Genomic DNA, 26,819 nt, shown 5'->3' with positions numbered 1-26,819 from the left:
AAGAGGCCCCCCCCATGTGTGGAGTTGCTGTAGGGCCCCAAGAGGCCCCCCCCATGTGTGGAGTTGCTGTAGGGTCCCAAGAGGCTCCCCCCCATGTGTGGAGTTGCTGTAGGGCCCCAAGAGGCTCCCCCCCATGTGTGGAGTTGCTGTAGGGCCCCAAGAGCCCCCCCCCCATGTGTGGAGTTGCTGTAGGGCCCCAAGAGGCCCCCCCCCCCCATGTGTGGAGTTGCTGTAGGGCCCCAAGAGGGCCCCCCCATGTGTGGAGTTGCTGTAGGGCCCCAAGAGGCCCCCCCCATGTGTGGAGTTGCTGTAGGGCCCCAAGAGGCCCCCCCCATGTGTGGAGTTGCTGTAGGGCCCCAAGAGGCCCCCCCATGTGTGGAGTTGCTGTAGGGCCCCAAGAGGCCCCCCCCATGTGTGGAGTTGCTGTAGGGCCTCAAGAGGCCCCCCCCATGTGTGGAGTTGCTGTAGGGCCTCAGAAAGCTTATGCAGCTTGACCTGAGCTGTCTGGGGTGGGAGGTGTCATTTGATTATACTGCACCCTCTGTAGGGAGCCCCTGGCTTTTGGGGACTGAAGAGGAGGACGTGAGTAAGCTGGCCTGGCCTGGCCTGGCGTGCTCCAATTAGTTCCAAGCTCTCCTTGCAAGGGTTTGACCGTCCTGTGTCGCGGTAGCTCGCTCCTGGAGCATCATCAGTGACCGTGGCTTGATTCCTGAGCTGGCCGAACTGGGTGGCATCTCTTCTGTTCATGATATGTCCACCAGCCGCACCCGGCTTTGTCAGGGTCACTGTTTAGCCCATAGGTTTTGCAAACAGCATTGGGGTTTCTGTGAGCTCTCTGTGGCATTGCTCCTGTGGGTAGCGGCTCTTCGAGCAGCATGACGGGCACTGCGTCTTGGTGCTTTTGCTGCCCGATGCGTGGACCCACACTTGTAAACGGGCTCCTTGCCTGGAAAGCTCCGTGGAGTTTTTCAGGGAGAGGCTGGTGAACAGCGTGGAGAGGAGCTTGGGAGCTAAGCTGGCTTAGTCAGTTCTGGGACATTTAAGGTCTTTTTCATGTCCTCTCGGACAGAATAACTATCATAGTTGGCGAAGTATGTTATAGCCCAGATCTAAAAATAGCCGGTTTCTTCCCAACTAAAGGAGAGGGGAATAGAAAGGGCAGATTTATTGGCTCTCTAGAGGACTTATCCCAAGTAATCTCTGCTTCCTTCCTTCTTTTCCCCCCTCCCTGGAGATGCTGCTTTGCCAGCTTGGTTTCTTTTTCACTTGTGGCGGGTCTGATGCCTCTTCCTGACCTGCCCTTTGTCAGCGTTCTAATGCCTCCCGGAGACGGGCAAGATACGGCCTGCAGGCTGGGTTCGGCCCATCCTGTTGAGACCCTTGGGCTTGGAGCAGTCCCACGCTGCTCAAAGCAGCTGGCAGCTAGTTCCATGTAGCTCTCTATGCTGGATGGGGGACGTGAGGGCTTTGTGTGCTGTCCCCGCCCCCAACCCAATCTCTCAGCTCCTATTGGCTGGAAACCGGCCAGTGGGAGCTGAGAGATTGTTTTGGGGGTGGGAGCAGCATGCAAAGTCTCACCCCCTTTCCCGCTCAGTGTGGTGTGAAGAGCCACATGGAGCCTTGAGCCTGAGAGTCCCGTTAGGCTCCTGGAAGTGCCTCCTGGCCAGAGCCTGCACCTGGCAGCCCACCCCCTCCTTTGTCCAACTCCCTGCCCTAGGTCATCACCCAAATCCTTTGCTTCCCTGCTTCCCCAGGTTAGAGTTCCCTCCTAGATCCTGAATTCCCTCCTCAGCCCCTCCCCAGGCCAGAATCCTCTCCTGTACCCAGACCTCCCTCTGACCCTGCCACCCAGTGCATTGTCCACACCCTCTGCAGCCCCTGCCCCAAGTCACAGCTGCCTCCCAGACTCAGCACCCGTGGCCTAGGCTGGAATCCTGTCCTTTGCCCACACACCCTCCCAGACCCTGTTCCCCAAGCCCGTGCCCCAGGTCACCCAAACTCCACCTCAGACCTCACCCCCTCTCCTGCACCCCAGTCCCCTACCCGCCCTCCCTTCTGCACCCAACCTCTGTTCCAGACCACAACACCCCCTCCCTAGAAAAGTGCAGCCTTTGACTATTTATCAGCATCTTGGAGTTGCCCCCTTCTAAAATTATTGCCCACCCCTGTGCCAGCAGGTCCATCTCTCTGACCCTCTGCCGTCAGCAGCGGGGGTTTTACACCGTGGCTGTCGATCCATTCCTGGCCGTACTGCAGACACCGGGTTTTTGGAGATGGACATGTTGACAGTTCTTTGCCTAGTGCCTAAGCTTTCCCTATGGCTGCTTATGCCGAAGGATCCCTGTTTTAGTTAGGGGGGAAGCCGTGTTAGTCTGTTTCAGCAAACCAATGAGGAGTCCCATGGCACCTTCCAGACTAACTCGTGGATGTGGGCGTAAGCGTCCGAGGGCTGGAATCCACATCTGCGGAATCCACGAACGTGTGTTCATCTGTACGGTGCCACGGGACTCCTCATTGCCTCCGCTTTTCTGGAACGTTCTTATGTCTTCAACTTCCTGGCTTTCTCCCCCTTTTCCGGCCTGTCTCTGGCAACCTTGCTCCCAAGCAGCTGGCCCGTGCAGAGGGAACGATCGTGTTTGTGCTAATATGGACATTGGGCTGAGCAGAAGCTGCTGCCCAGACTTACCTGCAAATTGAAGAAACCTGAATGTTCATAGCAGAAGGGCCAAAGCGGAGCTGAGTCACTGCTGAAATGTTCCCACGCAGTCTTGCCTCAGACGCCGGCTGAATTTCCAGCTCTGTGCTAATCTCCTTTGGCGCCCTCTCTTGAACTGGGAGTGGGACGAAGGGGGGCTTTTGGTCCCTTTGTGATGTTGCATGCGATTTCTCCTGTCCTGGAGCAACCCTGCCGGTGTGCCTCAGTTTCCCTGAGCACTGCATCGATCCCGAGATGGGGATGGGCATTCCAGTGTGACAGCCTCCCACACGGACACAGTGGCTAAGGCTTTTCTGACCTGAGCCGGGGAGGGAAGTGCCCGGATGACACCTGTTGCCAGGGAAGCCAGATGAAGTCCGGAAGAGGGGAGTGGGACTGAGCTGGTGGGAAGGGGTCAGTCTGCTGGCTTGGGGTGCAGGAAGAGGGTCAGGGGGCTGGCTCTGGGCCCTCCCCCCAACATGAATTGTACTGACAAATCCCTGTCCACTAATAAACCGTCCGTTCTGCCTGCCGGCTGAGAGTCACAGATGGGGGTGCAGGGCCCGGTGACTCCCTGCCCCCCTTCTGTGCCCTGTAGGGTTGCTTTCCAAAACTGTCTCAAGTGAAGCCCTTCCGGGAGCAGAGCTTGACTGTGACAGTGCTCTGGTGTTCTGGGATCTCTGGAAAGTGCTGGGAAGGAAAAACTACGGTGAGCCCTGACCACGTAAGTTTTGAGGGTCATAGCTCAGCCCACATTGGAGGCACAGGGAGCAAGGGGGTCTCATCTGTACCCTTTCCCCGTTGCAAGACTTGGACCTCAGCCTTGCACCTGGCCTTGGTGTAGAGACCTGGTGTGGGCGAGTTGTGATGAATTCTCGGAGGTGCCCATGGGGCGAGGGCTGGCTGCCAGGCTCTGGGCTTTCAGGGTTGTCCCTAGAGCTCTGGTGCCTTACGTAGCCTCCTGGGGGGTTGTCTCTCCATGGGGGGAGGCAGCAGGTATAGGGCCCCATCTGCACTTCCCTGGAAGCAGAGCAGCCCAGCCCCAGCCTGCTCCGTTCCTCTGGCTCCGCGTCGCTCGCGGGAAGGGGTGGAACCGCCCCCACACTCGCCAGCTGGGGGAGTGGAGAGATGGAGCTGGGGGAGTGGAGCGGTCTGGGGCCAGGCTGCCCCACTTCCCGCTGCCTCCAGTGAGTCCAGGGGAGGGCCCGACTCCTGAGGCTGGGGCCAGGCCCCCTCGCTAATTCTCCAGGCTGCATTGGGACTTGGGAGCGGGGTTGAATGGGGCAGAGCAGGCATGGGAAGAGGCGGGTGGGCGCAGAGCAGAGGTGGGGGCTCACATGAAGGAGTGGAGTTGGGAAAGGAGGGGGGGGTTGTCTTGTCCTGGGCCCGGGACCCTCCTAGGCATGGCTGTGCTGGGCGCAGCCCACGGGGGAGCCCGTCGGGGGTGGGGGTGGCCATTGAAGCCTGCAACGCCGCATACACAGCATGCAGCTGCCCAGGGCACCACGGTATTTGGGGCAATGTGGTGCTCTAACTTTTGTGGTGCGCTACCCGGTGCATGTTTTGTGTTGGTAGGAATGGCCTCGTGTGCTGGACCCGTTCCTCTCGTCTGCCTGAAGACTGGTTACCTGGGCTGGCATTTGTTCTTTGGCATTTGCAGTCCAGTCAGACCAAGCCAGAGCGTTCCTAGCAACAACGTTCAAAGCACAGAGACCTGCAGGAACTTAAATCATGTCAGTCCTGAATGACATGTCAAGGCTTGTGGGTGGCCACGTGGAGTAGGGGACTGTCCCTAAAACAGCGAAATGCCTCCGCAGCACAAATTCCCCCTCTGGTGAGAAACCAGTTCAGAACAGGGGTGTAAAATCTAAACCTAATGTTTGATCTGTTAACAGATTGAGCCATCTCCAGCCGGTGGGGCTGCTGCATCGCCGGGCCGCCAGCCTCCCTGGGCCGGCTCCTGCCCTGGCGCAGTGTGGGGCTGGAGCAGCCCTGCCGCATGCAGGTTAACCGTTACCCAGGAGCATCACCCGGAAAGGGTGGTGCTTACCGATTAATCGGTTAGCCGTTCACATCCTTCGTGCAAAAGGCTCCATTACCTCGGCAGCAAATCAAACCCAGGTTGCCACTGAGTGGAGACCGGGATAAAATGATTATTTCACTGTCTTGGCAGACCTTGAAGCCCGCCAAGCATCCTCTACTGTAAGTTCCTTTCTTGGCAACCTTATGAATGGGAAGGCAGACGACTATGTGGTGGCTCAAACAAGTCTTTAATGGTAGATGCGGCATATCATGGGATTTTTGTCAGGACCTTTGCTGTGTTTTCCTCTCTGGGGCCGCTGAGCGTGTACTGAGGGGTACTTGCAGTGATACGCAGGTTGGAACTCAGTTGTATGCCGACGACCGTTGTTTGAGGTAAGCGATCCCATACTCAAAAGCAATTCTCTGCCGCTGAATAGCAGAGTGCCGCGGCGGACGTGCTTAGCGTTGGGCCGGGGGCGCTCCGTCTGGTTCCGGCCTGGTTTCCAAGCAGGTTGTTGCATGTTTTGACCTTTGTCGCTGTCTTTGTAAGGTAGTCCCGATAGGAGTTCTGTCCAGTGCTGCCTAGATAGTCCAGTTGCGAATCATGCTTTATTCTTGGACTGTTGAGCACTACCTTCAGCGCTCTGCTTGCTTGGCAGGCATAGGCCCCGTCCTTTGTTTCTTGCCCTTTCTGGATCAGAGCTAACTGCCAAGAACAACACTCTCCCTCCTCTCCAGAGCCCAGCTGTTTAAATAAGCCGTGACGGTAGCACGGTGTCCTTTTTTGAACTTAAGATGGTTCTGCATGTCACACGCACATCTCTGGACTGGGGGAGCAAGCAGCCAGTCTCCAGGTTGGCATTCGCATCAGCTCTGCTGGGATGGGGCGCGAAATCGTAGGATTCATGACGCTCTGGCAGTGCCTGGAGGGAGGCGGAGTAGGAGGAAGTACAGGACTCCAGTGCCCCAATGCGTGAGAAGGGTGTGGGGGAAGGGGGCAGATGGGGTCTGTGGGCCGCTGGTTGCCTACCACTAATTTACAGGCAGAAATTGTTGGGGTGCTGAATCACAGAAATGTAGGACTGGAAGGTACCTCAGTAGTTAGTCCTGTCTCCCTGTAGGGAACTGTACTAGACCAGGCATGGTGAACCTAAGACCTGGGGGCCGGATTCAGCCCCCAGCTTGCCTTGATCCAGCCCCTGCAACTTCAGGCTCCCCCCAACATTAGGGAGTCCATGCTGGTGAGGGGTGGGTTTTTTCTCACTGATGTGCAGCCCCTGAGTGATTTTTCTGTGGGTCAGTGCCCCCCGCCCCAAAAAAGTTTCCTCACCCCTGATCTAGATTGTCTGACGAGAATTTGTTAAGAAAAAAATCCCCTGAAGATGGAGATTCTGTTATCTCCCTAGGTAACTTGTTCCAGTGCTTCGCTACCCTCCGGGGGGGTCCCGCCTCTCTCCGGACTTGGTTCACTTGTTGTCATCCTTGATGAGATATTGTGAATTCCCACCATTCCCCTCATCTTCTCCTCACTGGCATCGTGGCAGGGTTTAATTTGTCTCTGGGGTGGACTACATCAGGACTCTGCTTGGGACCAGGCAGCGGTGAGTCTAAGCGCCGGTTGTAGAGGAACGTGGTAGCGTGGTAGAAAACCTGCACTGCTTTAAGACGCGCGCTCTTCAGCTGCTGGCCGGTGCTGCGTGGTTTGAAGGCCAATGTCTCCTGAACCGCTAGTTACTCCTGGAGGAGTTTTGCGCCTCCGCGCGGGGCAGGATTTCCAGAAGCTAACGGGTGCACTGAATCCCCCTTCCCCCCCACAGAAATGGGCTGCAGTGTTGCTAGCCCCCCGCAGGCGCTACTGGACTTGGCACAGCCCAGCTCGCGCAGAGAAGACGCTGCTGGGGAGTAGGGATGTGACAGGTTAACGGGTAAGCACTGCTTACGGTTAACTGGTGGGGGCTGGAGCAACTCCCCAGCTGCCAAGAGCAAGGGGCTGCTCCAGCCCTGGACAGGGGTTGCTGTGAGCATCCAAAGCAGCCCTTGTCCGTGGTAGACCCTGGGGAGCTGCAGGCAGGGGCTGCTTTGGCTGGCTGCTTCTCACTCTGGATCCCTGGACTCTGTGGGTGAAGGGTGATGGGTGTCTAGGCAAAAGGGGGCAGACAAAGTGCGGCTATCTGATTTTGGGGGTCCCTGCTGTTGGGCTCTGGAGAGAAGGGGGCTCAAGTATACTGGCTAGGAGTGGGAGGGCCCACATGCAGGTGGGCTGTGGGGGGGAAGGGGTTGCAGGTGTCTGTCCATCCCCCCACCCTGCAGGGCTCAGAGGGGACGTAAGGAAAGGAAGAGAAACAGGAACTGGATTGTCATGGGGGTTCCTTAAAACTCTCTGCTCATGGGGGAATTCTTGTGTGCGCCTGTGCTGTTAAACACTCTCTCTCTCTCACAGATAGGTGGGTTGAAATGAACGACCAAAACCACTGAAACTGCTGTGGCTTCGTAGGGTTATTTTGACACAACTTGCACCATTTTGAAGCATTCTAAAAATGTGCGCAGAATTTTTAATGTTTGGACTTCATGCCCCCAAGAGTAATTGGTGCCCAAAACATTGGGGCAGCTGAAATTGGGCAGCTGAAGTTCTTTGCTTTTTAGTGGCATACGGCATGTCTCAAGCATTGGAAGGCCAGTAAAATTCAGGTCTTAAAATATTGCCAGTCTGATGGCCACCTTTTCCCTCACTTGTCTGACCGGATTTTCACATCTGAAATGGCAAGAACTAGAAACCGAAGCTTTACACCCGGTGAACAGCATGAGGTCCCATTGTTCTAACACGAGAAGACATTCATCTCTGATTCTAGCTATTTGTCAGATCTGGAGCTCCAGTCGTGTTAGGACCCAGTTGCAAAAGCAAGTTAATTGGAAGGACAGGATTTTAAGATTGAGTAATTTATTTGTGGAGGAGGAGATGTTTTCAGGACTCAGTAAACTTTCCACCAGCTACTCTAGTTCAGACTTGGACCAGTTTACCAAAGGTTGCGGTGGATTCTTTATCGCTGAATATTTTAAAAACCAAGATGGAATATGTTTTTAGAATGATCTGCTTTAGTTCACACAGGAGTTGCTGTGGAGCAGTTCTCTGGCCCGTGTCTCTTTTGACCTGGGAATCTGAGTAAGAAAAGGAAGCCTACGTTTCTTAATTTGTATTGCGTGGGAGCCAGAGCCGTTCATTCGCTTGCTTTCCTGGTCCTCACTGGCCTATAGCATGTGAAACCCAGGAATTGTTGCACGACTGCTGCCTTTCGTCCTCCACATAACCCGAGCAAAATTTGCCCCAAACAGGCTAACCCGTGGCGAATGCGATCCATCTTCTGCTTCCTCTTTGCTTGTGTGTAAGGGTTCTCATTCTAGGCCTGTAGCTTTGCCTCTTGAAATCGCTGTGGTCTGTAGTAAATGTCCAGCGTGTTGGCGTGACACTCAAAATAAATGGCTGCCCCAGGCCTGCACAAGTGGACAATTGGCTCACAACATACCCTTTCTGCTTCCATTTTCCTCATTAAAATGAGGCTGAGTCGTGTCTCCCTCCCGGGGGTCAAGGCTTTTTTGCGTTTGCAGAGCGCCTTGGGGAGGAAGGAATTCAATTATTTCCCCAGTGGTATCTTTGGACAGCTGAAACCTTACCCAGGAGCTGTGTTGAAAGGCTCCCCCTCTGTTTCTTAGTGGAAGTCACTCTGGCAGACAGAGCCGGGCAACTCTCCTCTTCAGGTGTCTCTGAGAATTTAAAAAAATCATCTCTGCCCCTTTGTGTAACTTGCAGCATCTGGCGTTGTCTGAGAAGCGGGCGGAAGGCACGCGCTCCGTGATGACTGGATTAATCTGTGCTTCCCTCTTGCTCAGTTTACTTCCTAGAAGATTGGCCACGTGTTCCTTGGGCCCTTCACTCGAGTTTTGTCTTTTGGGAAATCAAATGAACATGTCATTAAAATCATTGCTCTGTGGAGGGGTGCTGTCTGCAGGCTGCCCTAGGCAGAGAGGACAACCCCAGCCTCCTCTCACCTCAGCAGCTTGGGGCCAGGTGAGAAGCGTCTCTCCATGGCTGCTGCAGCCCCAGCGGGCACAGCCAGAGGAAGGGTACATATCCCCCGGCTAGGGTAGATCCAGGTTCATCTGTCCCCTGTGCTCCCCAGCCAGGGTGAGGAATGCAGCGTGCTGTGCTTTTCCCTTGTTCCCTGATGGAGAACAGCCAGCAACTTCCCTCTATGAATCTGGGATGGGGGTGAGGAGTGTCAGCCTCTGCTGCCCTCACCTAAAGGGTGTCTGGGGGGGCGAGAGGCTCGGGGATGGGGCACTCTCAGATTGTGGGGGGTGCCCCGCCTGCCCCTTTCACCTGCCTGGTGATTGTGTTTGGTTTTAAGAGAAGCTATCCCATCCCAGGCTGTGCCTCCCTGTCCTGACACAGCCAAACCCTTATGTTGCTTTGAGTTCTGGTAAGAGGAAGCTGTATATTGAATTGGGTGGTCCTAGCTCTTACCATTTAGGAGGAATTCTCCAACAAATGGACACAGACACACTCAAATATACAGTAGATCCGTGGTGTCCAACACACTAGCCACACGTGGCTATTTGGCTGGTTGTGTGTGGCTGGTTTGCTACAGCAGTACTGATGGGTTACCCCGGTAGTAGATGGTAGTCCCCAATGTGGGCTAAGTGCTTTCTAGTCACACCAGGTGCATGGTCTCCTCCACGGAGCTCACAACCTAGGGGTCCCAGAAATCATGCTTTTTGCAACGGAGGGAATACGTTGTCCCTGCTGTTCCCGCGTCCCCACCCTCTTGGGCGTGCTCCATGTGCGTTACCTGTGACGACAGACTGAAACGAGTGGAACTTCTGGATGTACCAGGTACGCTCAGATTGCAGGGCAGGTTTGTTTTTCACAGCTGCCTTCCTGTGCTCGCACGAAGCTCTCTGAGAAGCTTACCTGAAGGCATGCTGTGGTTAGTCCGGGAAAGCCATTGTGCTATTAATCCAATAATACACCGCCTGAATGGGGATCCGTCTTGCTTTCACGGGAACCTGATAGCCATGCAGCTGTCCCGTGTGGCGGTGCAGTGCGCTTGGAAGCTTGCAAATAAAAATGACCGAATCTTGTAAAATTCTCCCCAGAGTGTCACTTCTAATAGGATCTGAATAATCAGCCTGTTCTCTCTTCCACCTATGAGGAGGTTAGGGCCACCTGGCAGATGTGGGGGCTCTCGGCGACGTCACAGTGGAGAAGCTGCTTGTCTCTACTGGCATCTTGTACTTTGGCAGGTCCCCCGACCTCCGTGAACACGACAGGAATGCCTTTCAGCAGCTGGGTCGCCTCTCACAGGGATAGACTTGTCCCTTCTCTTGGGAACCGTTTTGTTTGGACTCGCCTAGAAGCCATGGAAATAGCCACCTGTGGTTGCAGATTGAAATCTCCAAGGCAGGTTTTTTAGAGGGTTAGACAGGGCTGTGGGTGTTGGGACTCATGAACCCTGTTCTGGTGCTACCAGTGATATGTTAGCCTTGGGTCAGCCTTCCAGAGGGCAGGTCTGAATGGGAGAACTACACCATCTCCAAAGATAGGATCCTGATGGCAGAATGGCCAAGTGTTGGGCAGACGCATGTGTGCCGGCAGGATGGTTGAGGATTTCTACACTAAAGCTTGGACCCTTAAACCTCTCCTTGGGCGGTGGTGTGGAAAGAGAGTCCAGGTGTGACTGAGGGTATGGGGGCTTCCGAGAGTTAGCACCGTGACGTGCGGTGGATACGTCAGATAAGCTTGCTCAGTTTGGTTCAAGTTTTCCAAAGCCGTTGCACTGATTGGGAGCTTCCTGGGGTTAGAAGCATGATTTGCCAGTGCGGGCACCTGCCTGGTGATGTCTCAGTCCTGGTGGCCTGTGAGCGCTGCTGGAAAACAAAGAAAAATTCCTGGGGGCTGTGTGTGCAGGGAGGAGTCGGGGTTTGCTGTAGTATCTGCCTGGGTTCTAGGTAACGGCGGTGACAGTCATGTCATCTGTTGTGGTTGAATCGTTGGCTTATTCCTTTGAGTGTGTTTCGGGGTGGTTTTATCCTTCGAGGATGGCTTAGCCACAGGGTGCGTGGCTGCATGTGGGGGTCGGTCACTTCCGAATCTCTCTCGTGCTGTGGTTGAGATGGCCCTTCCTTCAGACTAAGTCGGGCCTTTCAGGGCGTGGCTGCGCTGCTATTAGATGCTCAGGGCTTCCCCCCTACAAGAAGGGAGCGTTCCAGAGCTCAGGCTGCAGCCCAACCATGAATGTCTGTACTGCAATTAAACACTCCTTTAGCCCATCTCTGCTGGCAGCCAGGGCAGTCTAATTGCAGTGTAGACATACACTTGGTTGAATGTAAGGTGCATTTGTTTCCCATGGCTGGGTTGCTAGCTTTTAAACAGCCCGACCTCCCTCGCAGTCTTTCCAGTCCCCTGCCACCTGAAGCATCTAAAGACTTCCTTGTTGAGCTTCTAACGTGTGCCCGTGTGGTTCTCTGTATCCTTCCTGGGCTGGTTTGACCAGCACTCCTGCTAGCCACAGTTCCCCCCTTGATGCTTCTCAGGGTTCCCTAAGAGAGAAGGCCAGTTCATGGGTGGAGTGCCCAGGGTGCTCTGGCTAGCTGGACCAGAAATCTGCAACGTGCCCTCTGGTGTTGGAGCGCTCTGCTATGGCAAACTAAAAGTTCGGTGGCACAGACAGATATTCCAGGAGTAGAGTTTTTGGTGGATTACAAAGTTTTCTTTAAAAACGAATAGTCCTGAGGCACCTTAGAGACTACCCAAAATATATAGGATCATGTGCTTTTGTGAGCAAAACCCACTTCGTCAGATGCGTTAGAATGGAAATAACAGAAACGAAGGGCAATATAATAAAAAAAAACCAGTTACCTGTCAATTGTAGGGCCTGTGTTAATGAGGCTAATTAAGTGGGCTGGATGTGTCCCATTGGTAGCTTTTTATGATGGCCTCCTAATAGTTGGGTTTTTTTGTAAAACGACAAGCTTGCACCTTGCCTCGGCGTTTAGTTAGCGAGACACATATGTGGTGTGTTTTCTTAATCTTGCGTGTTTTAAATAGGATTTCAAGGAATATTTAATATAGTCACATAACAATTGTTTGAGCCACTTCATTCACTTACAGGAGAAAGGAAGAATTAGACCTTGATGAATTCTTCCATCAGTAGAGCTGTCGCTTCTTAGGGAGGTGGATTAACTACGCTAAAAGGGGAACTGTTTCGGAATGAGTTTGCAGGGCTCTCTGCGCGAGACGCAGCTCGAACAACTTTTCTTGTGGAGGGTGTGACATGTTCTTGGATTGTGGTGCGAACAGACAGACAAATTGTTGACCGCTATTGTTGGGTTGCCCCAAACCCTGTTCAAAGAGTGCCAGATGAGATGTCTCTGTAAAGCTTATGATTCGCTGATGATGGATGAGACACATATGTGGTGTGTTTTCTTAATCTTGCGTGTTTTAAATAGGATTTCAAGGAATATTTAATATAGTCACATAACAATTGTTTGAGCCACTTCATTCACTTACAGGAGAAAGGAAGAATTAGACCTTGGCATAAATGAGAGGTTATGGCAGGAAGTATAGCTGTTGGATAAACGGCCTCTGCTCAGAGGTGTTACTGGTAGCTCTACATGTGGCAGAGTGAAGCACTGAGATATTAATATATTGTACAAGAATAACTGCCCTCCCCCCCCCCCCTTCAACATAGTAGAAAAGGTGGAAACATATAAAACTGGAGTGATTGGAGAATGGTTTTGACTAAAACGTTACAGAAAGTTAAATCTGGTTCCCAGCTGTAAGGGTTGAGTCTGGGAAGGCGGTATTTTAGTTTTCTTTTTGAAATAAGTCTCCTGTTAAGGCTGAATTTAAACATGAAGTTCTACTGGGACGATGTGACGAGTGTCTGGATTTTTATAGAAGTAATTAAAATCTCTCCGGCTTCTATAGCACTCGCCACTGACGTACTTCAGTGGGGATGTGGTCTCAGTCCACGCTTGAAGTGTTGCAATGAAACGAGTTGGTAGAAGAGGGAGTTGAGCGAATAGTAAGTGAGGCAACAGAGGAGTGGCTGCTTACAATCTTCCCTGAATGTAATTGAGGCATTGACTTCATTAGTCCCACTTGAGCTGCTTTTATTTTGTATGAGACCTTCCCAGGTTTCTTAACGCTCCGTAAAAATATAGTTTAACCATGTAGTGTTCTAGTTCAGCGTCTGATACCCCTTCCCGTCTGCATAGCCATCCACCCCTAGCTGTGCCTGGATGTAGATTCTGCCATCTACCTGCCAAAACCAAACTGGTTTTGGATATGATCCATTTGCTACAAAATCCTTAGGAGTCAACAAGTGGTTGCCTATAACCCAGTACTTGGCATGCTACGGAATTCGGCATTCAGGAGTTCAGTGAACTTTGAAACAGATCAGGCTCCTTTTGGTGCTCAGTGTTCTCTCTCTACTTAGGACGCTTCAGGACATGTCTGCTTAGTTCAGCTTTCATTTTGCTTTGCTTTGTGAAATAAACTCTTGGTTCTAAGTGCACGTCCCTTCTAGTGTCCATTACATCAACAATGGAAATTACTGTATTCTTACCCAAAAAATATCCAATAAGAAATATGCCCAGTTAGGGTTCTAATTAATAAAAGAACACACCCTCCACTAGTTCCTGTGTTATGGGAAGCAGTAAATAACTCTTCCTTATTCACTTCCTCCACACCAGTCATGATTTTATAGCCCTCTCTCATATCCTCCCCTTAATAGTCTCTTTTCTAAGCCCAAAGTCCTAGTCTTACTTATCTCTCTTCATACAGCAGCTGTTCCACACTCATCATTTTTGTTGCCCTTTTCCAATTGCAGTATGTCTTTTTTGAGCTGAGGTGACCACATCTGTGTGCAGTATTCAAGATGTGGGCGTCCCATGGATTTATATAAAAGCAGGATGATCTTTTCTGTGGTATTATGTATCCCTTTCTTCATGATTCCCAGCATTCTGTTTCCTTTTTTTAGCTGCTGCACTTTGAGTGGATGTTTTCGGCAGACTATCCACAACAATGGTAGTAACAGCTAATTTAAACCCTGTAACTTTGTATGTGGAGTTGGGTTTAAGTTTTCCATTATGCCTTACTTTGCATTTATCAACCTTGAGTTTCGTCTGCCATTTTATTGCCCATTCACCCAGAACTCTTGTCCATCTTGTCCTGGTGACTTACTACTGTTTAGTTCATCAATTTGTTCTAAAGCCTCTTCTAATGACACCTCAATCTGAGATGGTTCTAGAAAGAATGGCTCAGGTTTGGGAATCTCCCTCAGATCCTCAGCTGGGAAAACTGAAGAAAACCATTAGTTTAGTTTTTCCTTAATGGCCTTCTTGTCCTTAATTGCTCCTTTGATTGTCCAGTGGCCTGCTAGATGTTTAGTAGGCTTCCTGCTTCTGATGTCCTGTTAATATGTGATAGTACTTGCTCCATGCTAGGAGTTTTCTAAGTACCGGATGACTGCCCCTTCTCCAAGAAGCTCTGCAGTCTGTGTTCTCTCTCTCTCCACCTTGCCCAGAGAAGGGGAGGATGTTGCAGGGTACGCATCTTTTCTGAAGAATGCACCTTACTTCTGCCCCGTATTAGTTCAGTTTGGAAGAACTGCATGTCTCCCTTGATTAATATTTGCCCAACCAGTGCAGCAACCCTTCGGCAGTTACGCCAAATGTACCTGTCCTGCAGTACAGGCAGTCCCCGACTTATGAGGATCCGACTTATGTCGGATCCGCAGTTACGAACGGGGCTTTCTCGCCCCGGAGCTCGCAGGCAATGGTCCCGCCACCTCGACCTCCGGGGCAAGAAAAGCTGCTCCCGGTGTCCCTGGTCTGCTGGGGTCCGTCTCCAGCAGACCAGGGGCACCGGGAGCAAAGCCGCAGCAGCGGCGGGTTCCCGCGCTTCTGAGACTTTGCTCTGGCAAAGCCTCAGAGGTGCGGCACCCCGCTGCCGCTGCGGCTTTGCTCCCCATGTCCCTGGTCTGCTGGGGGGGGCGCAGCTATAGTGTGCCCCCCCAGCAGACCAGGCTTTTGTTGTGGACCCTGGGGCAGAGCAGCTGGGGCACTGCTGGTTGGTCCCGCAGCGCCGCTCCTCGGAGCAACCCAGCAGCACCCCAGCTGCTCTGCCCCAGGCGTCCCCAAGTCAGCCGCTGCTGAAACTGACCAGCACTGACTACAGGAAGCCCGAGGCAGAGTTGCTCTGCCCCGGACTTCCTGGAATCAGCCGCTGATCAGTTTCAGCAGCAGCTGACTTGGGGACGCTTGGGGTTCTTAAGTTGAATCTGTGTGTAAGTCAGAACTGGCGGTCAGTTTCAGCAGCTGCTGAATCTGGACGCCAGTTCCGACTTACATACAGATTCAACTTAAGAACAAACCTACAGTCTCCATCTTGTACATAACCCTATCTTGTACAATCAGTTCCATACATACAAGATGGGAAGCGACTGTCTAGGAAGGAGCATGGCGGAAAGGGATCTAGGGGTCATAGTGGACCACAAGTTGAATATGAGTCAACAGTGTGATGCTGTTGCAAAAAAAACAAATATGATTCTAGGTTGTATCAACAGGTGTGTTGTAAGCAAAACTCGTGAAGTCATTCTGCCGCTCTACTCTGCACTAGTTAGGCCTCAGCTGGAGTACTGTGTCCAGTTCTGGGCGCCACATTTCAAGAAAGATGTGGAGAAATTGGAAAGGGTACAGAGAAGAGCGACAAGAATGATTAAAGGTCTAGAGAACATGACCTATGAAGCCAGGCTTCATGAACTGGGCTTGTTTATTTTGGAAAAAAGAAGATTAAGGGGGGACGTGATAGCGGTTTTCAAATATCTAAAAGGGTGTCACAAGGAGGAAGGAGAAAATTTGTTCCTCTTGTTTCTGAGGACAGGACAAGGAGTAATTGGCTTAAAGTGCAGCAGGGGAGGTTTAGATTGGACATTAGGAAAAAATTCCTAACTGTCAGGGTGGTCAAATATTGGAATAAATTGCCAAGGGAGGTGGTGGAATCTCCCTCTCTGGAGATATTTAAGAACAGGTTAGATAGACATCTGTCAGGGATGGTGTAGATGGAGCTTGGTCCTGCCTTGAGGGCGGGTGGCTGGACTCGATGACCTCTTGAGGTCCCTTCCAGTCCTATGATTCTATATCCCGGGGACTGCCTGTACAGGGTTATTGTGTGGCTGTCAGCATTTGGAGTTCCTGTGCCAGCCCTATGTCCTCTCCTCTGCATTATTCTTCGCTGTCGTTCATGCCACGCCATGCACTAAGTATTATTGAAATAATGGAACCATAATCACCCAGCATTGTGAAGTGCCTGTTACGTTGATGCTGACCTTGGCTTTTTACCCTCCCCCGGGGATGATTGCATGATGGTTGTTCTCTCGGCGGCAGCAAATGAGCACTGAATTCATAATAGATGGCACAGCGTCAGTTGGTGTTGCCCTGCAGAGCTGCAGTTTGCTCCCTGTAACTAGGTTAAATTGAATTTTGGCTATTAGCGGGTAGATGTTAATCTGACTTGCCAGTCTCTGTTAAGCAGGAATCCCAAGTATTTTGTCTTATAGAGGCTAAAGCAACCTTGTTCTTTGGATGCTCTTTCCAGTGAATAACATGGGAGAGCGTGCGTATGTCCAGCATAGATAGGGCTGTAAATATCAATCAAAACAGTTAACCTGTTAAATGATTAAATTTATAGCGGTTAACCGTTGGTGGGCACAGGGCAGCTAGGGCGGGAGGGGTCTCACCGGGCATGGTGAGGCTTCGTCTGGAGCTATTATGGCTGGGACTGCCGCAAAGAGGCTAGGGTCCCACCTGACCTGCCGGGGTCACTGCAGCGCGGTGGGGATGGGGTCTGGCAGTGCAGTCAACTGGTTACCCAGTATGCATTCTGGTAAGCCAAATGCTCACCAGGTAACCAGTTAATTGGTTAACCTTTTCCATCCCTAGTAGGTAGGGAAATGCAGTCGTGGTAGGCTCTGTTTGGGTCCTGCGGGCAGAAGTGAAATAGGTATGATTGTAGCAGCGTCCGGGGTTGGAAGCACCATCCCCTGAACGAAAGTTAGCAGATGTTTCGGTGGCCCTTGGTGCTATTGCTTTTCACTGCAGATGTGCCAGAATACATCACTACATTGTTGAATCCGTTTGTAGCCAGAGGGACCAGTAATACCCCCCTTGAAAATGAATGCTTCTGTTCTGCAGGGCATCTGTTTAAAAAAAAAAAAAAAGGCGGGAAAACGCTTAAACCCTTGTATTTCTGATGGCCTATGCCAGGGAGTCCCATGAATCACAAACGGCAGAAATACAACTGCTCATATTGCCCTTTCTCTCGCCATGTGGGAGCATGAAGTTTGGGTGTGTCAGTGTGGGCCCCACTGTAGATGCACATGCGTGCAAGATGGGTTTTTGAATCGTGCGGCTTGGGGCCGGCACCCTCTGCTGTCTCGTGCTCCCTAGAGTGGATGAGGCTGTGACCCTCCCTCAGGTCCCTCGTCCTGTCTGAGACCGGCCCCAGTGAGTGTCTAGTCCGTGTCTCTCTTCCGAGACCCTGAATTGATCCTTTTTCAACTTGCTTGGTGAAGAAATTATATTTCTTGTGGGTGAAATCAAACCGAGATCGCCCTTCTCTGCCATCTGAAACCGACCCAATCTGAGTATGTGGGATCCCTGTTCAAAGCTCTCCAAACAGTGCTGGAGTGGCCCTGGGCCAGTCACGTTCACCCAGGCCAGTACCTATAGGGCATGCTACGGTAACCATGTTGGCCTTACTTGCGGGCGGGTCACCTTCCTGTGTAGCTAGAATGTGGAGATCAGTAGTCAGGCACCCATAGGAACAGGCTGTGGCCCCCAGGAGCAGGAAATGATGGAAGAGCATTGACTTCTGCCTCCACCCTGGAGGAGTTCTCTCAGTTGCTGATGCAGTGCATCAAGGAGCTGTTGGCTGTGAAGATCAGTGCAGTGGAGTTCTGAAGAACAGGTAGGAAGGCCCTGCCACGCACTGTGAAGAAGTCCAATCTCCCATACGTCGACAGCTGCACTTAGACCACCTCAGAGAACCATGCTCGGTGCATAGTAGGTCAACCCAGGCCTGCCACTCAACGTTGGGAAAAAGCCCTATCCCCTGGCATATAGTGAAATTGACCTAATCCCCAGTGTAGACGGCATTAGGTTGACGAAAGAATTCTTCCATCAGTAGAGCTGTCGCTTCTTAGGGAGGTGGATTAACTACGCTAAAAGGGGAACTGTTTCGGAATGAGTTTGCAGGGCTCTCTGCGCGAGACGCAGCTCGAACAACTTTTCTTGTGGAGGGTGTGACATGTTCTTGGATTGTGGTGCGAACAGACAGACAAATTGTTGACCGCTATTGTTGGGTTGCCCCAAACCCTGTTCAAAGAGTGCCAGATGAGATGTCTCTGTAAAGCTTATGATTCGCTGATGATGGATGTGCTATTTGTGTGCAAGTATCACTTTTGTACGTGAAGATAATGAACGTTAGCTATGTGTGTCCATATTTCAAATGGAGTATCTCCCACAGAGTAGTTAGCCAGCGTGCCTGGGAAAGGCTAAATCAGGTTGATTGGCCCATCAAGGAACATTCAACAAACAGTGAAGCAGTGAGGCATCCAGCTACACTCCATTCAATCTGGAATTTGCGGGAAAAACGACCGAGACAGCCACAGACAGGTGACTTGCTCATGTGACACACTTCATCTTGGGAAATACTTTTACATTCCTAGAACGGGATTCCATCCACATGGCCAAAATTATGAGGGGAACCCTGGGGGTTCCTCCGTTTGTCTTCAGTCCTGTTCATCACCTCTGGTGCATCTTTGCCATGAAGTGAAGCTTGAAAGGCCTGATGGCCATCCCACCAGCGGATGTATTGCAGAGACTTGATTTAAGGCAGCAGATCATTCCACCTCTGCTACAAGCCTGCCCCAAGAACTCTGCAACAATTTTGTCTGTCTGTCCGTCTCCGTCCTTCTGTCTAATCTAAATTAATGAACCTTTACATTTTAGATTCTAAAGGATTGGTGTATAGTGTGCCTTTCTGGGTAAGATCGGAGTTATAAATTGACCTGGGTATGTGGCTGGTTCTCTGGGATCGGAGGAACCTGTTTGGATTTGGTGGGATTGGGTTTCATAACCTCTCGTCTGTATAAGGAGCGGTTCTGGTGGTGGCACAGGAGAACTGGAGTGTCTCAGGGGATTGCTTGTATGATTTCTTGCTAGCCAGCGTGGCGAATAGAATTGCTCTATGGGTATGTTTAGACTACATGCCTCTGCCGACAGGCATGTAAAATAGGCTACCCGACATAGTCAGTGAAGCGGGGATTTAAATATCCCCGGCTTCATTAAAATAAAAATGGCCTCCATGCTGTGCTGGCTCAGCTGATTGTCGGCACAGCCTGGCAGTCGAGACGCGGATCAGTCGACAGAGGAAGCCTTTGTCGACTGCTCCCTTATGCCTCGTGAAACGAGGTTTACAGGAGCGGTCGACAAAGGCTTCTCCTGTCAACCGATCTGCGTCTTTACTGCCGTGCTGTGCCGACAATCAGCTGAGCTGGCACAGCGTGGAGGCCGTTTTTATTTTAACGAAGCCGGGGATATTTAAATCCCCGCTTCACTGACTATGTCGGGTAGCCTATTTTACATGCCTGTTGGCAGAGGCATGTAGTCTAGACATACCCCAAGTGAGTGGTTGGTGCCTTATATTGGAGGGCCCTCAATTTTGGGGTATAAGTAGCCCCATCTCTAAGCAATTTGCCCTGATTTACTCTCTCAGCAGTGCCTTCAGAAACCTCCTATATTGGCTGTCCACGTCTATTCAGTTTGGAATGGCAAAGTGCAGAGGCCTAATTCTGGTAACCATTGTCATTTTATTAAAAGGGCTGCGTATTTGTATTGCTCTTTTTTCTTTGGGGAAAACTGCGTTAACCTATTGGGAAGCCTGCCAACTCCTCTGAGCAGCCCTGCTGAGAGAGCCAGCACTGCTGTGGATTTGGAATAAAAGAATTGGCACAGACCTTTCCATTAGCTGCTTCTATCGCAAGCTAAATCAGTCAGTAGTATGTGCAAATTCACTCTCCAAAAATGATCATCGTTTGGTGATGGTGTGATGAAAAATGGGCCAATACCCTACCAGAAGAAGTTGATACTGGAAGTGCTTCGAGGCTGAGAGTCGTTCATTCACATATTACGCAGCACTGACCATGTCATCAGTGCTTAACCAATCAATTTCCTTGAGGGTTGAAACCTCTCAGCTTGTAAGTAAGCCTGAGTCCTCAGTTTTCCCAACAGAAGGGACTGTCTGTCTCACCGTATGCATTTATGTACGTAACACAGGAGGTTATTTCTTTAGATCCCTTAGTGATCAGCTGCTGTTTGGTCTAAGCATGCTTAAATTGTGACTAAAATCCAAATGCATCACTCAGATAAAAATTCTCTTGAGTTGCAGTGTCACTGTTCTGTAGTACTGTTTGTTGAATTCAGAATCACTTCAAGACAGTGGCACTGGGGATATGGGCTAGCAAAAGTGGTGTGGGCGGCACCTTGTTTTCCTTGGCCTAAAGCTCTTAGGCCACGTCTCCACTTACTTGGAGGATCGATGCTCTGGAGTGCGATTTAGCAGGTCTAGTAAAGACTCACTAAATTGAATGCTGAGAGTGCCCATGTTGGCTGCAGTACTCCTTGCTGTTGCAAGAAGTAAGGGAGGTCGACGAGAGAGTTTCTCCTGTGGATCTCCCACCGTGGGGCCACCCCAGAAAATTGATACAAGGTACACTGACTCCAGCTACGTAATTATGTATCTGGAGTTGTGTATTTTGCATCGATTTTTCTCCACCAGTGTAGACCTGGTGTTAGTCAGATGACTACATTTGTTCTGTGGCCTTCCTAGCAACTTCCCAGGAGCCTGCAGGCATGGTTGCTTTTCAGCAGTTCTGTTTAAAGGGATTGTTTCTGTAAAAGGATCTGATTTTTTTTTTCTCTGACCTTTTGATTCTCACTCTTTAGTTGCGACAAGGAGTCCTGTGGCACCTTATAGACTAACAGATGTATTGGAGCATAAGCTTTTGTGGGTAAAGACCCACTTCGTCAGATGCATGTCCTTGCCCACAAACGCTTATGCTCCAATACATCTGTTAGTCTATAAGGTGTCACAGGACTCCTTGTCGCTTTTGCAGATCCAGACTAACATGGCTACCCCTCTGATACCCTTTAGTTGGTGTGTTCTGTTGCTTTGCTGTAACTTACTACTAGTCACTTTTGTTTATTAAACATCGGCACTTTCCTGGGAAGAGAAGTTGAATTGACTACATCTGAATTTAAAAGTACCTTTCATTTTGGAGTTGAATTAAATTACAGCAAATTAAGGCCATTTCACTTCTGAATGAAAATATCCACACAGGAATTTAATTTGTGTTTAACAAATGCACTTTTGCATTCAGATCTCTAGTTAATTCAGCTTACCTTCCCTTGTGTACAAGACTTTGGTGTTCATGTTAGAATGGAACCCTCCAGGCCTTCCTTTTCCTGGCTTTTTAAAACTTGAATTTCAGGGAAGGAGAGAGGGGAGAGTAAATCAAAACCATGGAAATGCATGTGCAATTTCATATGTAAAAATGGGTATGCATGGAGTCATATACTGTGTTGAAATACTAAATTACACTGCAAGGAGGTTTAAGTGCATGAGCAAATTAAAACCAATTCTAAACAGAGTTACATATATATACTGTATGTTTGCAACCTCTTCCCGAATGATGTAATTGTGGATATACATATGCATGGAGATCTGGGAACAGAATATAATTGCTTACCAGGGACATGTTAGGGAGCTTATATATTTGGGGCAATAGTAAGATGTTTAATAGGCTTACATTTCTGAGGTTCTCCTACTTGAAGGCCTGGGTGTCTAATGGAAAAAGCCAGAGTCCATCTGGGCTAGTTAATGCATGTACCTTTCGTTGCTAGGGAACATCATAAGCAATGGCTTTAAAAGGGGGAAGAAGTCCTTCCCATGGAGGAGGATGCGCTTCAGCATACACGGATGCATTGATGGCAAACATTGCAGAGCCTTAGGTCTGCACGACCCACTTTAAGTCAGTAAGGTGTTAGGGATGTTAAAGTGGGTGTAATCAAATAACTGTTTAACCGGTGAAAATATTAGCGGTTACACTTGGGGTGGCAGGTGGCTCCCTGGGAGCCAGTGCCTGCGGGGACCCTGCTTTTAAGCCGGCTTCCCGCGCATATTGGCTCCCACCTATCTCCCCTCCCCCACTGCTCCGGGGGGAGGCGGCTCTTCCCGTGTCCCGGGAGCCTGCATGTAACCGTGAACGTTAACCGATGAGCCGACACCACTTACTGCAGCTCCCATTGGGCCAGCGCTGGCAAAGCACAGTCACTGGGAGCTACACAGAGCCATGCCTGTAGACACTCAGTGTACACAAGCGGTCTTACAGGCGGCTTGTTGTGCACAGCTTTCATTATGCAGGCATTTCTAGTTTTGACAGGAAGCTTTCTAGTGGCCAGGCAGCTGTGTAATACAATACTAGAAAGTGTTTGTTCATGTGAACGGGCCTGTCCAGAGCTCTCTTGCTGTACAGTCGTTACACTGAGTAAGTTAAAATGCCCAATGCTGAACCTCCCGGTAGACTGTGGGGAACAATTCCTCAGCGGCAGGGGAACGGACTAGAAGGGTTGCTTACTCTTTTCGGCCTCCGTCATGCAGAAGGCAGCTATCGCCACAATTATTGGCTTCTCACAGGTAGCCTGTTGCAGCTGTCTAGATGTCAGAAAACCAAAGGGACGTACAAATTGAGAGCAGCAGGTTGCAAGTTGTGTCTGTTGTCAGGAGAGTCCTTGCCAAGGCATCATGCTTCTCCGTTCAGCTCCTGGGCAGGGATGAACAAACAGAATCATTGGAGTTCAGATACCGCTCAGTTAAAACTTAAGGTGCATAAGGGGGTTCCCACCTTGGTCACTTCCAGGTGGAGGTATCCGATATCTCACTGCAGTCCTTGCTAGCCCCTGTGATGCTTCCAATACAATAATATACATCCGGCTATCTTAATGCACTGACGGGCTTTACATGGTGCCGCTGTTTCGGTTCATGTAAGCCCAATGGTCCATCTAGCCCAATGTCCTGTCTTCTGACAGTGGCCAATGCCAGCTGCTTCAGAGGAAATGAACAGAACAGGGCAAACAGTGATCCACCCCATGGTCCAGTCTCAGCATCTGACAGTCTGAGACTAAGGGGCACACAGAACATGGGCTTGCAACCCGGGCCATTTTGGCTAATAGCCAGTGATGATCCTGTCCTCCATGCACTTAGATTAGGGATGTAAAATCCTGCTTAATTGGTTAACCAGTTAAACATTGCATTGAATTGGTTAACCGATTCAAGCCAGGCTGGTGAGGCTCACCAGTTAACTGGTTAACCATTCACATCCCTAACTTAGACAGCACAGATATCTCAATGATGAGAGAGATTTGGAATTGGATGTCATTGGATAAGGATCAGCAGCCAGTGTTTTGAGTTGCTTCGAATGATCTGATCCTTAAATCTCGGGTGCTGTCTTGTCAGCTGTTTGTAAGGCATCACCTTCTCCTGACGCCTGAAAACACAGGGGCTAGCAGCTGTGACTACTCCAAGGTTCTCATTTTCATACCAATTAGGAGGTGCAGGAATGTAGCTGCTGTTGGAGAGCAGAGAGGCATGAGTTCCCAGGGCTGATTAAGGCATTTTCTCTTTGATTCCAGAAACTCATCAAAAGGCTCAGGGGAGTCTCCAGTGAAATGCTGCGGTCTAATTTAAAATGGTTTCCTGTATTTCTGGAGGGGAGAATCTCATGACTTGACCCTTCTGTGTTGAACTAACAGAATTCTGTTTGTTTGAAGGTACATGGGAATAGGACTCTCAGCCCAAGGAGTCAACATGAACAGACTTCCCGGTGAGTCACGTTGAGAATTGTTTCTACTCCATCTCTTAATCTTTGCATTGAAATCATATGATTCTCCAAAAAATATGGACTGTTTCCTTTTCATGAGGTTGAAAGCAAGAAGGCTGCTTGGAGTATGGTACATCTAAGCCAGGTCTACACTGGCAGGGAAAATCGATACAAGATACAACTCCAGCTACATGAATTGCATAGTTGGAGTTGACGTACCTTGCAACAACTTTCTGGGGCGGCCTCACAGTGGGAGATTGACGGGAGAAATGCTCCTGTTGACTTCCCTTGCTCCTTGCAACAGTCAGGAGTACCAACAGGGATGTTCTCAGCATTTGATTTAGCAGGTCTTTACTAGACTCACTAAATTGAACCCTGGAAGATCGATCGCCAGAGCGTTGATCCTCCAGTGGCCTAAGGTATGTTCTTTCAACTGGCTGTTGACATTCGGATGATTCTGTGCTTAGCAATAAAAAGCGGGGGTGGGGGGAAGCTATGGGAGGTGGAAGAATTAGAAGGGAAGAGAATAGGTGATGGTGTGCAGGGAGAGGAATTTTTTTTAAGCTCTTGGGGTACGTCTACACTACAGCGCTAGTTCGAACTAACTTAGTTCGAATTAGTTAATTCGAACTAAGCTAATTCGAACTAACGCGTCTAGAACTAAAAACTAGTTCGAATTAGCGTTTTGCTAATTCGAACTAGCAAGTCCACATTGAGTGGACTCTGAACAGGGCTTAAGGATGGCCGGAAGCAGTGCCGGCAGGGCATAAAAGGAGGACTTAGAGCATGGAGATGCTGTCTCAGGCTAGCCGAGGGCTGCGCTTAAAGGGTCCCGACCCCCACCCCGGACACACAGTTCTAAGGGGTGCCCCGCTTGCAAAGAAGTTCTGGCTTGGAGTGCCCGGAGTACCCACACTGGGCACATCACACCACTCGGCCATCAGCCCGGCTGCACTTGTCGCAGGCTGCCATCTGGGGAGAGGGGGCAATTGGGGGGCTGCAGGAGAGCTTCCACCCCCAGAAGCCCGCAGAGCCAGCCCAGTCCCCATCGGGGGCTCGTACCCCATTCCTCCCTCACCTCCTTCCACTTACCCTTCCCTAGCCCCCCTTCTTATTGATGTACAAAATAAAGATAACGTTTCTTCCAACATTGACTCTGTCTTTATTGAAAAAAACTGGGGGAGACTGGGAAAAGGAGGTGGGAGAGGGGAAGAGAAAGGCTGAGAGAAGGGAGGGCAACTAACATGATCAGGGGTTGGGAACAGGTCCCAGATGAAGAAAGGCTACAGAGACTGGGACTGTTCAGCTTAGAAAAGAGGAGACGGAGGGGGGACAGGATAGAGGTCTCTAAAAGCAGGGGTTGGGTGGAGAGGGTGCATTCAGAAAAGTTCTTCCTGAGTTCCCATAAAGAAGGACTAGAGGACACCAAAGGAAAGGAATGGGTAGCAGGCTTCAAACTAGTAAGAGAAAGTTGTTCTTCCCAAAGCAAATAGTTAACCTGTGGAACTCCTTGCTGCAGGAGGCTGTGAAGGCTACAACTAGAACAGAGTTTAAAGGGAAGTGAGATCAAGTCATGGAGGTTGGGTCCATGGAGTGGTATTAGCCAGGGGGTAGGAGTGGTGTCCCTGCCCAAAGTTTGTGGAAGGCTGGAGAGGGATGGCACGAGACAAATGCTTCGTCACTGTCTTCAGTCCATCCCCTCCAGGGTCCCTAGGGTTGGCCGCTGTCGGCAGACAGGCTACTGGGCTAGATGGACCTTTGGTCTGACCCAGGACGGCCATTGTAAGCTCAGGGCTCAGGGTCGGGGGTCTCAGTGGACCCCCTTGATTTTCATGCACACCTGGTCCTGGGTGGCCAGGCTGGCAGCTCTCCTGCCCTAGACGGCCACTTTCCTGTGCCTAGTGCGGAGATCGTGGACGAGGTCCACGATGTCCGCACTAGCCCAGGAAGGCGCCCGCCTCTTGCGGTCCAGGGCAAGCTCCCGGGAGCCACCAGCCTGGTCCCGGCAAGGGGGGGTGGGCTGGGGGGCATCGGGTGAGTGGCTCTGTGCCGTGCCAGGTGCAGGGTCTGCTAGCTGGGTGTAGCCAGCCCGTGCCCCTTTAAGGGGTCCGGGGCCGGGAGGGGGGCATAGAGTTTCCCTGGTGTTGGCCAGAGTGGCCACCAGGGAAACCTGGGGAGGGCTAGCCTCCCACTAGTTCGAACTAAAGGGCTACACAGCCCTTAGTTCGAACTAGCTAGTTCGAACTAGGCGTTAGTCCTCGTAAAATGAGGTTTTCCTAGTTCGAACTAAGCGCTTTGTTAGTTCGAATTAAGTTCGAACTAACGGAGCGCTAGTGTAGCGCCTAGGAAAGTTAGTTCGAGCTAACGTCTGTTAGTTCGAACTAACTTTTCAGTGTAGACATACCCTCGTTTATTAGAGGGACAAACGGTTCAGGACAACCAGTAAGTCAGTGGGCTATAGTTTAAGCCCAGGCTGAGAAGAGGCAAGAGATGCAGGTAAGTGGTTAAGGGCAGTGGCTCTCTACCACAGAGGCTTGTCTGTGGCTGCTTCTTCTTGGACCCCCCCCCCCCCGCCTCGCTGCTGCCTCTGATAGACATCCCACCTGCACTGACTCCTGCCTACCCCCCTCCCTTGCTGCTTCTGTAGGAGGCAGTAAGTGGGGGGGCAGGAGAGTCCATGGAGCTGGCATGTGCGGGGAGCCTGCTTGAAAGCCTGCCCCCTTGCCCTTTGCGCTGCTGCCTCTTTTTCAGAGGCAGCAGCGTCGGCGGGGGGGTGACAGACAGATCCAGTGCTCTTTGGGAGCCTGCTTAAAGCTGGCTCCTCACGGGCAAGGGCTCCTGCTCCCCCAGGCAGCAATGGTGGGAGAGAGCATATGTAGTCAATAGGTTAATTGTGTAGTTGACTACCCAGTAATACCCCTACTTTCCAGTCTACTGTGTTCCTTTCAAGAGTCTGATTTGTCTTGCATTCCCCTCCCACTTTCATCTCACTTAAAAACTACAAAGAAAGCAAACATGATTCTGGGCTGCATTAACAGGAGTGTTGTGAGCAAGACATGAGAAGTCATTCTTCCGCTCTACTCTGCGCTGGTTAGGCCTCAGTT

General features: G+C 50.9%; 1 protein-coding gene across 3 annotated transcripts in view; it reads left to right on the top strand.

The window, feature by feature from the left end:
* Positions 1-26,819, top strand: part of RANBP10 (RAN binding protein 10) — a 113,817-nt gene that overhangs the window by 8,263 nt on the left and 78,735 nt on the right. For 2 of the 3 annotated variants that reach the window (XM_075940528.1, XM_075940527.1), the window contains exon 3: positions 23,666-23,718. The exons of the other annotated variant lie outside the window; for it this stretch is intronic. In XM_075940528.1, the coding sequence (XP_075796643.1) occupies positions 23,666-23,718 (53 nt within the window). The remainder of the gene's footprint in view (positions 1-23,665; positions 23,719-26,819) is intronic. 3 annotated transcript variants of the gene reach the window in all.

Source organism: Pelodiscus sinensis, chromosome 12 (genome assembly GCF_049634645.1).
Source record: "Pelodiscus sinensis isolate JC-2024 chromosome 12, ASM4963464v1, whole genome shotgun sequence".
Classification (NCBI taxonomy): domain Eukaryota; kingdom Metazoa; phylum Chordata; order Testudines; family Trionychidae; genus Pelodiscus; species Pelodiscus sinensis.
Note: the sequence above shows the minus strand (reverse complement) of the source record. Positions and strands in the feature narration are given on the sequence as shown.